We start from the raw sequence: 11,729 nt of genomic DNA, 5'->3' as shown, positions 1-11,729 counted from the left end.
TCCTTCTTCATCAACCACGCCCTTGCCTTTGGTCTGATATTTTGGCGTGAAGAAGGATGGCTTGTCTACTAGTGCGGTAGCAGGGGGTAGGAACTCAACTGCAGCCTCTGAAAGTAGAGCAGTCAGGCCGATCTGAGGCAGGTGGCAGTAGAGTGTTTTCTTCGCTCGGTCCTGGAATACGTAGACGTAAGGACCATCCCGATGGATCCTCTAGTGGGGACCAGCTATGAACTCCTTACTTACTAGAGAAATACACAAAAACTCTTTTGAGAAGTTCATCTCTTGGATTTTTGATTGTTATGTTCTTGTGTTCTTGTTGATTTCTTATCTATTTCTTTACATGATTAATCTGAAATCCAATATGGGTTTAAGAGGAATCATGGAGATTAGTGAGTAATCACCTTTTGAATTCATGGGTTAGGGAGATTAAGGGTGATTAGGTTAGTTCTAGGATGTTTTAGTGTAGATCATTCTTGTTCCTTGCTAGTAGAGTATTCTTAATGCATCTTCTGAGTTGGCCACTCAAAAGTTGATCAATAGGCATTTCTCACCCGAAAGGTGTTTGATGAAATGCCTGAGACAACTCTCCTAGGCTTTTAGTATACTTTGCCAAAGACATTTGTTGTTAAAGGTGCTAAGATAGCTAATAGACTTGTTAGTAATGATTGCTTTCATATTATTCAACCAAAGACATTTGATGTTTGAGATATGTTAGCAAATGAGCATTCATCTAGACATAGAGCTTGCTTAGAATTGTGTCTAGGCTTAAGGTTGATAGTTTGATTGATCGTTTGTCCTTAGTTCGATACTTGATCACCCAAGGTCTAATCCCTATGCCCATGAGTTCTCTTTTCCCTTAGTCAAGAAGTATCATTCTGTTATTGCTTTCTAGTTTTAGTCATAGCTTAAAACCCATCTAAATCATTGGTTGCACTTAGATTAAGTGAGTACTTGCATTCTCAGTGCTTTGATATCCCTCAGAACTGGTTCGACAATCATTTATACTACAGCATTTGTCTTAGGAGCCTTGAAAACTCCTAACATCATTAGGCTTCTCCTTGAAGTTGGTTTCAGGTCCGGCGTGTGGCGCTCCGTGTCGCCTTTCTCTCTCTCCATTGTGCCTATACGGTGATTTTTGCTATGTGGAACGGAAACCGATGGATAGGTGCTAGTTGGGCTTTCGGTCTTCTAGCTTGGTTCGAAGGTTGCTTGGTCGGAGGAGGTGTGCCCAACCGATAGAGCATCTGGGTTATACGGGTGTACACGGTCCCGGGTATGGTTGGTTGGAGGCGACATTCTTCAGCTACTCGTCCTGAACTACGGCATCGTCAGTTGCAGACTCCTTCTCGCGTCACCGGCTGAGTAATTTTAAACGGGTTTGCAAGTCTGAGATTGTGATTCTTTGGACATGTGTTGATGATTGAGTCTCTTGGAAGCTGTAGGAACCGTAGCATCAAGGTTTGAGGGCACCTTTCTCTCGGTCGCGGCAACCGGTTTCTCGTTATGGTCATGCCTATTCTTCAAGTCCTTCACTGCTTCGTTGGTATCAAGTTCTTTGCCTGGTCTCCCGTTCTTTCCTGTTAGTATTTATCACTATTTAGACTTTTTCGCTTTTCCACTATTCGTTTCTATGTAACTTCTGTCTCAAATTAAAAATCTGATAATAATATTTAACATTTTACAAAAAAAAAATTATGAACAAGCAACAACATTCTCTATACTCTTTTTTAAAAAATTCTGAAGACCCAAAAATATACAAATTAGCATAATTTCATGTGCGCCATGATTATCACATTTAAAAAAAAAAGATTCACGACAATGAAAATTCAAGCAACTTCGTACAAATGTGTTGCTTTGGTTCAAATTCAAAGGATAATGCACAGAAAGTATATTAGTAATACGTTGAATGAATCCACCAGGTTCTGTTGTACCAATAAAGAAATATTATCGAATTGCCATTGGCATTATTATTTATTATTATTTTGTTTTTTAACAACTTCCATTGGCATTACTATTACATCTAATATCATATAACATGTAGTATAGTCAACTACATATAGACATACTTTGGGCTTCATCCTTTACATAAATAGATATTTTGTGCATCTTTGGGCTTAGACTTTCTAAACGTGTTATAAACGGGAGGGAGGGAGTAGACTTTCTAAACGTGTTATACTTTGGGCTTCATCCTTTACACAAATAGAGCCTTACATATAGACATACTTTGGGCTTCATCCTTTACACAAATATATATTTTGTGCAAGAGGTGTACTTTAGGACTTAGGTGTAAATTTTATATGACAAAAATACCCCTATGAAATTAAAGAAAAATCGTGACCAAAAAGAATCTAGTTTTGTTCGCTTTAAATGTTAGTTACGCTTTTTTTTGTAACTAATATTAGGTAGGTTTATGGATGTTTGAGATTTACTAAACATTGTTGGATTAATAGTGAACGACTTTGATCTGAGTGTTAGGTTTTGTGGTCAGAAATGTGTGGTCAGACGCATATTTTGCCTATTTAGGATTGATGTGGTTAATAAGAACAGACATTTACGGTCAGGGTTATAGTGAAAGGTTGGTTGCTCTTTCGTGGTTAGAGGTTTTGTTGAGCTGGTGGTTACGGTTGGAAACCACATAGTCATGGTTTTCGTGGAGGGAAAAGATGGCTAGGGTCAGTGTTCATATGATCAGAATCGGGGTTAGTATTCATATGGTCAGAGTTACAGGCAGTGTTCATGTCGTCATGATTATTCAAAGTGTTCGTGTGTTCAGGGCTTTCTCAAAAACGGCGGGAAAAGAATTGCAGTGGTGGTTCTGCAAGTGCGGCAGCGGCCGCAAGAAGAGTTGTGGCAATGACGATGAAAGAAGTTGCGGTGATGACGGTAATCGTGCAAAGAATTGAGATGATAGTGTTGTTTTGATAAATTCACAGATCTGAGTTAGATAAAAAGAAAGAAAATGAGAAAGAGGAAAGATGAGCCAAACAAGAAAGATGAAAGATGAAACATGAAAAATGAAAAATGAAAAATGAAAAATGAAAAATGAAAAATGAAAAAGGAAAAAAAAAAGAAGATAGATTTTGTAATTTGAAAAAGAGATCTGGTGTTTGACGAAGGAGATATGTGGGAGAGAAGAAATGCAAAGAGAAAACAAAATAGAGATGTGAAAGGCGATTGATTGAGTAACCAACTTTAACCCACGTTTCCAACCAACCAGTTAAAATTGAAAGGGCTCTTTAGGTATTTTGTCAAGAGAAAGTATGTCACATGCTCTATGTCTATATGTAAGTTGACAATGAAAAAGTATGTCTAGATGTAATTTTTTCTTACATATACTACATGGTGCTGTTCATTTGGGTGATCCGCGTGTTCAAATTGATGTTCGTTCTGTACGTTAAAATATTACATCCACATGGATCACCCGGTTGAATTTTTAAAAACTCATCTCAAATTCTTACTCAAATGATGATGAATTTTGATGGTGCATATAAATGCATCTAGATGTAGATGCATCTAATTTAGTCCAAAATGATAAATGACAAAAATAACGTTTAAAAATAAAAAATATTCTTTTTAAACAAAAAAATCCTAATTTTTTGCAGATACATTTTTCCGTCAAAATCGAAAAACTTATTTTTTCGTCAAAAATACATTTTCCTGCAAAAACTGTAAACACACATTTTTCCGCGAAACCCGCAAAAACACATTTTTTTCGCCAAAACCGCAAAAACACATTTTCCCGCCAAACCCGCAAAACACATTTTCCGCAAAAACCGCGAAAATGCATTTATCCCCAAAAACAAATTTTCCCGCCAAAACCGCAAAAACGTATTTTCCCGTCAAAACCGCAAAAACGTATTTTTCCGCAAAAACCACAAAAATAAAAATTTCACCAACCCCGCAAAAACACATTTTCCGTCAAAACCACGAAAACACACTTTCCCGCCAAAACCGCGAACATACACTTTCCCGCAAAAACGCATTTTCCCGCTAAAACTGCAAAAACACATTTTTCTGCTAAACCCGCAAAAACTCATTTTCCCGTCAAACCCGCAAAAACGAATTTTTCCGCCAAAACCGCAAAAACATATTTTTCTACCAAAACCGCAAAAAATACAATTTTCCTCAAAAACACATGTTCCTGCCAAAAATCGCAAAACGCAGTTTTCCGCCAAAACCGTAAAACACACTTTTCGCCAAAACCATAAAGCGTTCTTTCTCATCAAAACCACAAAAACCTATTTTCCGCCAAAACTGTAAAAATGTTATTTTCCCGCCAAAAATGTAAAAATAAGTTATGCAAGTTAAAAATAAAAAATAAACGAACATAGTTACATTCAAATATCCATCAAAATATAGAAATGAACCACACCTAGGTGGAAAATCTAGATAAGGCATTTGGATTTACGTGCATTTTTCAGATGTACAAATGAACATGACCCATGTAGTAATAATACTTTCTGTTATTATCCAACCGTTGGAGATTTTATGTTAAAGAAAAGTAACAAATACGGAAGATTATGCCGTAGGTGCACATTAGCATTAGCCTCGCTTCTACATTTTGAAAAATGCCGATGATTAATTGACGTGTCGTTGGGATAAAGTCAAAAACATTTTAGAAAATGAGCACTCTAGTTTCTTAAACTCAGATTATATCCCCCAATTTTATTTTGTTATATTGATACCCCGTGATTCTTTTTTATTTTATTAACAACCATGTTGGATTCGCATATTTTATATGTTTTGGGAAATTTGTTTTTTAAACCATATTTCTATCGTTTCAAATCTATACTATTATGTTAAAAATATGTCTACAAACCATGCTACAATAACTTTAGCAATATTAAATTCGAATTTTGGTTTGGTTTCAAATTTTTAATTGTGTTTTTGTACATACAGATGATAATATCCAAAGTAAAACATGATATATCATGCATAATTTGATTTAGTTTGATTTTGGCTTCAATTTAAATTCTAATTTTAAAAGTTAATTTTATATTAATGAAAACATTTATTATTTAAAAGTAAATTTGAAAAAATAAAATAAAATTTGAGGTAAAGTTACTGTCATTCTCGCCTATCACCACTATTCTGATAGTTAGAAAAATGTAGGGACAGTTTCCTTAAATTAGTTATGTTCAGGGACTTAAATTTAAAAACGTCGCAGGAAAAAACACATTTCGATCGAGATTCAATAAATCGAAAAGGGGAGAGAGAGAGAGAGAGAGGAAGATCGGTGATGACGATGGACAGAGAGAAGGAGAGGGAGCTAGAGCTCGAGAGTGCAATGTACACCAACTGCTTACTCTTAGGTTTGGATCCGAGCGTGATCGGACTCGGATCCTCCAACGGCACGCCTCGGGTCGGGTTATTCCGCCATTCCAACCCGAAGCTCGGAGAACAGCTTCTCTACTTCATCCTCTCTTCTCTCCGAGGACCCGCTCAGTCTTCAAAGGTTCGATTCCTCTCCACTCTCTCTCTCTCTCTCTCTCTCTCGAAACCGGTTTTGAAATCACTCGTTTGATTCTGAGTTTCCTCGATCTCTCAGGATTTCGATAAGGTCTGGCCAATTTTCGATTCGGCTCAGTCTCGCGATTTTCGAAAGGTAAACAGCGTGAGAACTATGAACACTGAGAATTTTGCTTACTGAATCCATAGTTTCTTAACGCTAGAATGATGCCAATGAAGGTTGTTCAAGGGGTTATAAGCGAGCTTGAATCACAAGGGGCATTACCAAGGAGTAACTCTAGGGTTTCATCACTAGCCACTTGCTGTGGACCAAGGTTGGTTCTGATGTGGTTGAAGCTAATTTTAGCAGCAATAGATGATATGTGATATGTAAGTGTGGAGTTTCTTATTTTGATTGCAGGTTTGTGGAGCTCTTATGGCAACTTTCACTGCATGCGTTAAGAGAAGTTCATAGACGGACATTTCCTGCTGATGTGGCTTCCAATCCCTTGCCTTCTTCTCTAACTGACGTATCCTTCTCACATGCTGCTACGTTGCTTCCTGTTACCAAGGTAGCACCCATATTGTTTCTCTTCAAGATTGTGTTTTCTATGTGGACGCGTTTGAGTAGTAATGAACGGAATAACCTTCAAATGCTCGTTTTTATGTTTGCAGGCACGGATAGTGCTTGAGCGCCGTAGGTTCCTTAAAGACGCAGAAACTGCGGTACAAAGACAGGCAATGTGGTCTAATTTAGCCCATGAGATGACTGCAGAGTTCCGTGGTCTCTGTGCTGAAGAGGTATGTTCTTCTTTGGTGGTTGGTACTGATTTGTTTTTTTTTCTGATTATATCAGGCTCTTCTTGATGCATTTCATTTTTCTTGTTTCGCTGGCATCAGGCTTACCTGCAACAGGAACTAGAAAAACTTAACGATTTAAGAAACAAAGTTAAGCAGGAAGGAGAAGTGTGGGATGATCTTGTGTCTAGCTCCAGCCAAAATTCTCATCTAGTTTCAAAGTCCACTCGGTTATGGGATTCTATAATGGCTCGTAAAGGTAAGGTCTTATGCTGTTCTTGTCATTCTTCTGAGTTAAATACAGAAAAATAGTATTTGGAATTTAGAATTATGCAGGAGACTTGTATCGTTTGATACTTTCTTTTACTATCTTAAGGTCAGCATGAAGTTCTTGCGTCAGGTCCCATTGAGGATTTGATAGCACACAGGGAGCATAGGTAACTACTGGCCTCTTATAACACATACGGTTTTGAATTCTACTTCCTAATATACTGACTTCTGGTTACCTTTGATCTGTAGATACCGAATTTCAGGATCATCCCTACTTGCAGCGATGGACCAGAGTTCTCAAGTTCCTCGTGCAGAATTGCTCTCTGCCCATTCAGATGATTCTTCTCGGCCACTTGCAGATGACAAAGAACTAAGTGATGGGTCGTTCGCAAACATGCATGATCAGCATTCTCTAGGAGACAGTTTCGAAACCAACTCACAAGCAAGTGATGAAACACTTTCTCGAGTAGATGACAGAGGTGGAAAAATCAACCAGACAGTTGATGTAGCGGAAATAATAAGGCGCTGGACACACGCATTGCAGCGTATTCATAAACAGTCTCTTCAGCTGGTATGTCTTCTCTTATCTCTGTGGGGATATTTAAGTACTTCAAACAATTCTGGCTAATTGTACGCTTTATGTCATTGATTAATGCTCCACTCTTTTTCTCTTAGTTCCATGGATCTGTTACTTATCTTTTACTTTTGCATGTTAGGCTAAAGCAAATGACGGGGAAGGTCCAGATATTTTGCGGACTGCAAATGATGGTGGTACAAGTGGGCATGTTGAATCATTGGCTGCAACTTTGACTGAACATCAACAACATTTAGCTAGCTTTCAGGTAAATGTGTTGCTTGTTTGTTGCCTTAGGTAGAAGTTGCATTTGGCCAACTGTGGAAGTCAAATGCAAAACGTAGAAAGTAAGATGCTTTTGTTGAGGGCTTGATGAAATTTGTGGAGGAAACAGAGCTTATACACGGCATCCGCTTCAGCAACAAAAAAAAAAACTAGAAGTCTGCTTTTCGGGCAGTTCTATTTTATTTATATAAGACCGTATGTTTGATTGGAGATTTCCGGAGTTCCATGAATAATTGTTTTTATTCTATTCAGCTTCTCTTGGGAGAGTATAAAAAGTTGATCGATGGAGTAACTTACATTTTTATTACCGTACTGTTTATAGGATCTCTTGGAGCATGCCTACAAGAGCTTTCTTATACATGTAGCTCATACTTTACTGGTTAAATCTCTACTACGTTCTTACTGCTGGTGGCACACTATATGCAGGTACTCATCAACCAATTAAAAGAAGTTTCTCCAGCCATACAGAAATCTATATTAGAATGTACTGAGAAGGTTAGTAATCTTCCCCCAACCTTACCTCCAGCTACGAGAAGTAACGGGCAAGCAGCTTCACTTCTGCAATCTCAGCGGAGTGGGAGAATTACGGTAAAAGTTTAATTAGTTAACTTTTATTCTCTTTCCGATGCATATTTGATAGAGACGAGACGCTCATGTACGTTCCCCCCCCCCCTTGTAATACAGGAAGGTGTATCCAATGATGTTGCTGAGCTGACCTCGAAGATGTCTAATGTTCAGCTCGAGAAGGTCTCAGCCAGTCCTACGTTAAAGCTGCCACAATTATTTAGCTCGACTCCTACTTCTTCTGGTAAAGGTGGAAATGGACAAAAGCGACACCCAATGTCTTCTGAAGTCAACAAAATGGAAAGCTCGTCTGAGAAGAACACTACTGAGCAACAACCGCTGTCACAGACTCGAGCAGACAACTTGCCGACTGGTTTGTTGCATAACGACTTTCTCAACTAAAACGAAACTTGTATAGTATATCAAAAAGGGCTTTCTTGAACTGTGATATGCCAGTACATTTCACAGAGACCTTTGTCTTACAACTCTAATTTTGGTTTCAGATACCAACAGTTCTTTTGTCCAGAACCTGAAGAAATCTGTAAGGGAGGCTGCTCTATTGATCCCATCTTCAGCAGGATCATCACGGGACAGTCAATCCGATGAAGGCTCCGAGCATTATTTCGTACCTCTTTCAGGAACAGGCTTTTCCCGATTTACATCGGAAACCAAAGGCCTGCCTCACAGAGGGTCGAGGTTACTTACCTCTCTGAGCGAGCCTTCCTTTCTTGAACCCAATGTTCCCCATAGCCTAGCCCCAAGCAAGTACAGCGATATACCTGACACGTTTGATGATCTGGATTCGTTCAAAGATTACGATAACGGGAACGGGTTTCTCTCAGTAGCTGGATCGAACAGTGTAGCTTCTGATGCACAACAATCGTTTTACGACGTTGAAGACCAAGTGTTCTCTCCACCATTACTAATGGACCCGTCCCTGTTATCAGATACCTACGAAGACTTGTTAGGTACGTTCATTATATCCTCTTTGGTGTTTACATGACCTCAAATTGTGTTCAAGTGTACTCTAGAACGCATTAATACTGTCATAAATAGAACGGTTCTGTATATTTTCTGTAATCTTATGCGTCTAGGATCTAATTGCTTTACTTTTGCAGCTCCTTTGTCACAAACCGATGCTGCTTTAATGGAGCTTTAGGATGAAGAAGCCCTGAGTCAGACAAAGAAGATGACACTTCTGTTTCTTCCACGATTGGTCTCAATACAGGTGGTTTCTGTAATCATTACCAGTTAACAAAGGTGTTTCTTAATTTATCTTGGGTTTGTTGGTAATGTGATTTCATCTTGATGAATGAATGATGATCTGACTTTGCGTGTGTAGAAAACCTCTAGCTCAGGTCGCTCTCTAGTGTTTGGTTTCCCTGACAAAAGCAGATTGATTCTTTGTTATTTTAATTTTAGATGTAAAGGGAAATAGTTAAGAAGAGTTTGATCTGTGTTATTCTTTTATTTTGTCTTCTAAAATTGATTTGATAAACTATTAAAAAAAAAAACAAATTCCGTTGCCGGGAGTCGAACCCGGATTTCAAGCAAATTAGATTGAAATTAACCGGTGTGCTACAGCGGATCTAGTTACTCTATGACTAATAAAACTATATTTATTTACTACATGAACTTATTACTAATACATTTTAGTATAGTTTAAATTAACCATCATCTCTCTCTAAATTTGTGTGCTACGACCTACGTACGTCTGTTCTGTTAAGGTCGACATTTCTCTACTTACATACCTTTAACGATTACGATACGGGAACGGGTTTCTCTTAACCCCACCTTTACTTATGGACCCGTCTCTATTATCAGATACCCAATTTATTACTTATTAAGTACGTTCATTATCATCATTGGTCTCGCGTAAGTTTTTTAAGTGTATTCTAATTATCTAAATACAGCAACACACTAAGAAAAAGCTGGTTATACTTATATTTATACATTACATCGTTCTGCAAAAGTTATGCGTAGGTTTACATCATGTGGAATCTAGTTAAATAGTGAACCATATCGTAATTTTTAGATTGAGATTTAATGTGTGGTGTTTCCTATGAATCGGATTTTAAATCCAAAATCATAGTAGAAAACAACACAAGTCCAATGGAGTTTTGTTTTATTCACCAAATAAGATAAACAACAAAATGAAACTTTGATAAAACAAAAAGAATATTGAAAGTCAAGAGAACAATCTCATAGAAACTGAACCAAACAAGAAACGCTGAATGCAGTAGTGATGATGAACTCAGTGGTTGAGACCAAGAACAAGCGCTACGGCAGCAAAAGCCAATCCGGTGAACATGTTGGTGGTTGGAACGACAGCTGAGTTAGTTGCCGGTCCCGGTGCCGGTGCCGGAGCCGGGCTGTGAACGTGACCTTCGTGGCCGGAGACGGCTGCGATCGTAGCCAATAGACAAAACACTGCGATCTGAACAAACATCTTCTTCATCATCATCTTCTTCGTAAAAAGAGTTGTGTTTTGCTTTGGTTTGAACTTTGAGTGAATGAGAAAATATTTGTTGCTGTTTGTTGAGTAATTTGCGAGATTTGTTTATATAGAGAGAGGAAACTATTGATTTAAGATAGGGAATATTGAAATTTATTATATAATTTTTTTTCTTTTTATTTTGGGACTAAAATTAAAGATATGTATCTCTTTTTTAAAAAAATTGGCCGGCTTTGATGCATTGATCAAGACAGCTAATCAAGATTATAATTGATCCTGTATTTCACGTTCCCATAAGCGGCCAATAATTTGGATTTTAAAATGAAAATCAAAAGAGAAAGGGGTGAAAATATCTTGCAGAATTAGAAAGTTTTTGAAAGTAAAATAATGTTTCTTATCGTTATCATCAAGTAAATTAATGTTTATTGCCTCTTTTAGTTAGCCAATGAAGGGTAGTATTCGCTTCTTAATGACAAAAATTCTTTAATTGTGATTATCTTGGTTCATAGAATTATTAGTTGTGTTTAATTTAAAATGATTGTAAAAATAGACGTGGACAGCCCTTTTACAATTTAAAAAAATAATAATAATAGACGTGGAGACAATTCGTTATTTATTGTTAAAAATTGATAGGAAAATGGTACAAGCGTATATCTTTAAATATAATACAAGCGTATATCTTTAAATATAATAAGCTCGTATTTTTCCTAATGGTTAATAAGAAAAAATGATAATCGTTTTAAAAAGTGAGTAAAGATCTAAACCCGTTACTTTGCTTATAAATTATTATTATGAAGCGAATCACGTTAGTTACGGATGTGCAGTAAACGCTGATGAAAAAATAACTCCGAAATATAATTTGTGTTAAATAGCAAATACCAGTAGATTTGGAAAATAAGCCGTATTAAAATCTGTATAATATCTTAACCCAACAAATACTGTAATATAAGTTTAGCTAGCCATGTGGGAAACAAAATGCAGACTTGATGATTATGATGATGCTTGGTGTAGTATAAATAATCATACAAAACACAAAGATATTCATATTATCCCCTGTATATTATTTGAGAAGCATTACAACTTCTTTTTGTAGCCACGTGTCATCACTAAAATGATTCTTAGAATCATTAGAGAAATATGTTGGTCCATCTAATTATATAATAAGTTTTTTATTAAACTAACAATAAATTCATCATTAATGTACTTTATTATTTCCTTAAATAAAATTTACGGAATTTCCTAATGTGGCTAAAGTATATATGGCAAGTAATGATTTTGAATAATAAAGATTTGATAAAAAATAGTGTATCTTCTATCATATTTGTTTAATTTTAA

At 36.8% G+C, this 11,729-nt stretch overlaps 2 protein-coding genes across 2 annotated transcripts; one reads left to right on the top strand and one right to left on the bottom strand.

Annotated features, from left to right (window-relative positions):
* Nucleotides 1–5,199: 5,199 nt before the first annotated feature.
* Nucleotides 5,200–9,409, top strand: LOC106336577. The gene is made up of 13 exons (XM_013775435.1): nt 5,200–5,455; nt 5,549–5,605; nt 5,689–5,783; nt 5,870–6,020; nt 6,124–6,249; nt 6,349–6,505; nt 6,623–6,683; nt 6,766–7,087; nt 7,233–7,358; nt 7,802–7,963; nt 8,060–8,312; nt 8,443–8,907; nt 9,058–9,409. The coding sequence occupies exons 1-13, from the start codon at nt 5,240–5,242 to the stop codon at nt 9,096–9,098; spliced, it is 2,232 nt and encodes a 743-aa protein (XP_013630889.1). The 5' UTR covers nt 5,200–5,239; the 3' UTR covers nt 9,099–9,409.
* A 543-nt stretch (nt 9,410–9,952) lies between these two features.
* Nucleotides 9,953–10,494, bottom strand: LOC106341133 (arabinogalactan peptide 24). Its single transcript, XM_013779955.1, has one exon. It carries the CDS (start codon nt 10,401–10,403, stop codon nt 10,194–10,196), a length of 210 nt encoding a protein of 69 aa, XP_013635409.1. The 5' UTR covers nt 10,404–10,494; the 3' UTR covers nt 9,953–10,193.
* Nucleotides 10,495–11,729: the final 1,235 nt, after the last annotated feature.

The sequence above is a fragment of the Brassica oleracea genome, chromosome C4 (assembly GCF_000695525.1).
Source record: "Brassica oleracea var. oleracea cultivar TO1000 chromosome C4, BOL, whole genome shotgun sequence".
In the NCBI taxonomy this organism is placed as follows: Eukaryota; Viridiplantae; Streptophyta; class Magnoliopsida; order Brassicales; family Brassicaceae; genus Brassica; species Brassica oleracea.
The sequence above is the reverse complement of the archived record's forward strand: the minus strand, read 5'-3'. Positions and strand labels throughout refer to the sequence as shown.

What these genes read in the sequence shown, in the direction of transcription:
- LOC106341133 (XM_013779955.1), bottom strand. Translation starts at nt 10,403, where the DNA reads ATGATGATGAAGAAGATGTTTGTTCAGATCGCAGTGTTTTGTCTATTG.
- LOC106336577 (XM_013775435.1), top strand. Translation starts at nt 5,240, where the DNA reads ATGACGATGGACAGAGAGAAGGAGAGGGAGCTAGAGCTCGAGAGTGCA. An exon ending in GACCCGCTCAGTCTTCAAAG is followed by an intron (nt 5,456 to 5,548) that starts GTTCGATTCCTC and finishes TCGATCTCTCAG; the next exon opens with GATTTCGATAAGGTCTGGCC. An exon ending in GTGGTCTCTGTGCTGAAGAG is followed by an intron (nt 6,250 to 6,348) that starts GTATGTTCTTCT and finishes CGCTGGCATCAG; the next exon opens with GCTTACCTGCAACAGGAACT.